At 35.1% G+C, this 4564-nt stretch overlaps 1 protein-coding gene across 1 annotated transcript; it reads right to left on the bottom strand.

Annotated features, from left to right (window-relative positions):
* Positions 1-260: 260 nt before the first annotated feature.
* On the bottom strand, positions 261-2011 carry LOC120181469 (1-aminocyclopropane-1-carboxylate synthase-like). The gene is made up of 3 exons (XM_039186585.1): positions 1731-2011; positions 1327-1619; positions 261-1230 (listed from the first exon to the last, which is right to left on the bottom strand). The coding sequence occupies exons 1-3, from the start codon at positions 1875-1877 to the stop codon at positions 261-263; spliced, it is 1410 nt and encodes a 469-aa protein (XP_039042516.1). The 5' UTR covers positions 1878-2011.
* Positions 2012-4564: the final 2553 nt, after the last annotated feature.

The raw sequence follows: 4564 nt of genomic DNA, 5'->3' as shown, positions 1-4564 counted from the left end.
ATGTAAAAACTAAAATAAGGACGTTAAGGAGACAAGACAACAGTTTAAATGTAAATTCAAGAAATTTCTATGCCACGTGGTAACTTAAATTTTACTGAGCACACACCAAATCTCATATGGATTGAGTGCAGCTTCTTCAATGTCTACAGTTAAAGAAATAATTACTTTTGGACAATTTATATAAAAGAGAAAAATTCTCTCAAAAAGTATTTTCAAAATGAACAATGTGTAGTACATACTGGAAATTTTTTTTGCCTGGCTTATCGTTCATCTTGCTCCCGATCATGGAACGACAGAAACGACAGCCGGAAAACCCATTTGGTGCGAAACTTCCTCCTCGAGTTCTTCAACTCTTGGTGGCTCTGGTCGTTAACGGTGATCGAACCTACGAAGGATTTCAACCGTTGCATGGCGAGTTTTAGGGTATCTTCAGACATGTTGGCGAAGCAAACACGGAACCACCCTGGTTCGCTGCAATGGCACGAAGAACCAGGGGAAATATTCAGCTTAACATCGTAAACTATCCTCTTCCAAAGCTCCATTTCCGCTTCGAACGTGTCGGACCTCAAAAGGTGTCTCATGTCGACCCAACAGAATAGCCCGGCGTTGCTTTCTAAGCAGCCGATGTCGGCCTTTTCTAGTCCGGCAACGAGCTTGCTCTGTTGCTTCTGTAGTCTCTTGTGGTTTTTGGACATGTATTCTTTCGTGAACTTCTTGTCGGATAACATGGCGGAGAGTAGATACTGTGTTTGAGACGAAACTAGGCCGAAGCTGGACATTTTTGTGGCGGCGGCCACAACAATGGGATCGTTGGAGTAAATTGCACCAACTCGAAAACCAGGCAGACCCAGATCCTTTGAAAGGCTATAAACAGTATGAACTCTTTCCCATACTTCACTTTTCTCGAGCTTTCGATCTTTTAAAACCTCCATGACACTAACGAAAGCGGGTGAGTTAAACACAGTTCCGGAGTAGATTTCGTCGCTGATTAAATGGATTTCTTTGTCCGTAATGAAGTTAACGAGAAGATCCAATTCGTTTCTCGTCATAGTCGTGCCCAATGGATTCGAAGGGTTGGTGACTAACACGCCTTTCACCCTCAAATTCTTTCTTTGAGCTTGTTGGTAAGCTTCTTCGAGAGCTGATGCAGTGATTTGAAAGCGATTCGAACTGGTGCATTGGATCGGCACAGTCTCAACTCCCGTTCGCCACTTAAGATCTCTATCGAATCTGTAATAACAAAATATGAATGAATTAATACACAAACTCAAAGATGTTGTTTTAACATTTTTAGGTTTATGATGAAGGATAAACGATTTCACGTACCCTGGATAATACGGCGTTGGAAGAAGGAAAGCGTCGCCTTGTTCGGCGAGACAAAACATGAGCGTTTCGTTGGCGGAGGTTGCACCGGCGGTGAGGACGATGTGATTGGGATCGAATGTTACTTTGTTTCCTCTGATTTCAGCCATGAAATCAACCAATGCCTTCTTGAATACAGGGAGGCCATGATAGTCTTGGAAAAGAGCAAGCTCTTTGAATATGGATTGCCCTTCTCTTCTGAAACTAGCAGCATCTGGGTTCTTAGCCAACCAAGACTCTAGAAGATCAAACGACAGCTGAAAAAGAAAAAAGCATGCACATTATTAAACTACAAACACCGAACTACAATAATCTTTTAATCATGAAAAAGAACATACTCTGTATTTTTCTGGGTTTTCTTTATTTACCTGGTTCTCTGCAAGTCCCATTTGAATAATCCCTTGAGGATTCTTCACTTCATCGTACGGGTTGTTCTCGTATTCTTGCCATCCCAGGAAGTAAGAAGAATCTTGTCCATGCGAATTGCACGTGACTTTCCTCGACAACATCCCCATTATAAGATTCCAGCCAAAAGTGTGAAAGCAATGCTTAGATCAAAACTAGCCAGGGAAAAAACAACAACACTAAAATGATAGTTTGCTGTTGCTTTTGAGCAAGTGTTGAAAAAAGAGTAGAAAAACTTTGATTGTTGTTGGTGATGGCCAAACCTATCCAAAATTCAGTGATATATATAAGGGCAGAGAAAATAATAAAAAATTCCCAAAAACTATTTAAAATTATTATATCTTAGCCCACTTCAAAACATTGCCTCTGTGGTCAAAGACAAGGACTTTAAATCTAGGGTTGTTTATATATGTGCCTTGGATGTTCGTTTTCACTATTTATGCTAGACATTTTTAAGTTCCTCTCAAGAGTATGTCCTTATAATTCAATTTTAGGGTTGGTTTTGCATATATTTGAAATGAAGTTCTATAAATTTACAAACAACTTCCTTTAGTTCAATTGATATTTGATTGGTAAACTAATTTAAGTTAGATATTGTAAAGACTTATCATAAAGACGACATTTTTCATGATTTATTTGTATTTATATATTTTAAATAGTCTGGATGGTTATAATATGTTTTTTTATAATTTGTTTGCAATTGTTTTTAGTTTATTATCGACAACATGTGCAAACCCTACAAATATTACTATTTAAATTTAAGTCTTCGAAGAATATTATTTTTTTTCTACTAAGACAATTCAATGAGTCATCATTTATAAACAATTGCTCCACCGTGAAGGGGACATAGGCATCTTCTATACTCAAATTTTAGTAATCAACTGGGGTAAGCAGAGCATTTTGTTTCAGATTTTGATTTTGTTATAGTGTTATGTTTAATGAAAAACAAAGAAGCAAAAATAGAGAGAGCTAAAAGCCATACCGACAGCAAATCTAATTAGACAACAGCAAAAGTGACCCACAAAAGTCATTGGACTGTAGAGTATGCCAATCTGGTCCATATGTCCCCTTTCCTGTCCTAACCCATCTAACACCCTTGTCGGCCACTCTTTCGTTTAACTAGCTTAATTTCCATGTTTCTTTGTTTTCCCCAGATTCTACAAAAAATCAAATCAGAATCTCCCATAATCCCTAAATCAGCATAAAATAATACAAATGGAGAAAAAATGTAAGTGTATATATGGGCCATCACATGCAAACACAAATGGTGGATTCTAACATAATGGATAAATGGTAGTATAATGGTTGATGGTGAAATGAAAGAAGGGGTATATGTCCAATTACTAAAGAGTGGGGCAGTCACAAGGCTCGAGATAGCACTTAAATATCAACACGAGCAATAATTACTTTATTTAGGGATGCTCATTATTCAGTTAAAATCGAACTAAAATTTAATTTAAGAATTCATCAGTGATTTGAGAAGGTTATTCATAAATGTATTAAATTTGAGTAATTGTGTTTATAGAGTACGGATGTATTATTAATAATTTAAAAAAAAATTCTAAACTATATTATCTTATAATCATATCATTAACTCGGACTATTAAAAAATAAAATTTGATAATCAATTGAATCTACGGTTTGAACATCTTTAACCTTAAGAATCATCTAAACCAATCGTTTAATCCGCCCTTTGTTTCTCATAACTACCTGGTTTGGGGGTGTCATGATCACATGGAGACGGTGGTAATGAACTTTAATTTGAAGTGATTAAAAAGGTATTTGTTTAGGGTTTAACAATTAGGGACAAAAAGGGTTGGGTGAAAAGCATTAACTCCTTAGGGTGCGCTTGATGGGGTATGTGAGATTATCATGGGAATATTTTTTCGGGAATGTGATTCATCCATTTGGATTGCAAAGATTCTCAACTCCCGGTAATAAGTCATTCCCAACAGTGACATTTTGGGGGCTTATTACCGGGAATGTGATACCCTCCAATCCCTTAGGTATTGTTACATTCCCGGCGTTTTGGACTAAAATGCCCTTAACATAATTTTTTTTTTCAAAAATATCATTCTTCTGTCGTTGAATAAAAAAATCCTACGAAGTTAAATTGTAAATTTATCCTTAAACTATTTTAGATTTACAAAAAAAAGTCCATAATTAGAATTTTATATGAAGTTCAAGGGTTAAAATAAAATTAAGCTCTTTCATTAAACCTATTTATCTTTTAAATTTTGTAAAAAAATTATATAAATTTTATGAATTTAAAATTGTAAAGAAATTAAATAAATTAAAAATAGTAAAATTATATATTTTCTATAATCTTTTATTCAAATATTTTCATTTTAATATTTACAATTCAACTTGTTAAAAAAACTGATATATAATAAGGACAATTTGATAAAATATAAGTTTCATTAATCTTTTATTCCTTTAACCAAAAACTGTAATCTTACATTATTACTAAACGAACCAAACACAACAATATAACATTTTCAGTAATGTATTAGGCAACATTACATTCCGATAATTCTATTCCCGGAGGTAATGTTACATTCCATGAACCAAACGTACCCTTAGGGGGTGTTTGGTTCAAGGATTGTGGGATTCACATGAGATAGGAATCCCACATTCCCATGTTTGGTTGGCCGGGAATCTCATTCCCGATAATATTTTATTACCAATAGTAGATATTTTGGGGTATATTACCGGGAATGTCATTACCTCCCTTCCCTTAGGTATTGTAACATTACCGGCGTTTTGGACTAAAATGCCCTTAAATTTTTATTTTTTT

The sequence above is a fragment of the Hibiscus syriacus genome, unplaced genomic scaffold (genome assembly GCF_006381635.1).
Source record: "Hibiscus syriacus cultivar Baekdansim isolate YM2019G1 unplaced genomic scaffold, ASM638163v2 tig00112523_pilon, whole genome shotgun sequence".
Classification (NCBI taxonomy): domain Eukaryota; kingdom Viridiplantae; phylum Streptophyta; class Magnoliopsida; order Malvales; family Malvaceae; genus Hibiscus; species Hibiscus syriacus.
Note: the sequence above shows the minus strand (reverse complement) of the source record. Positions and strands in the feature narration are given on the sequence as shown.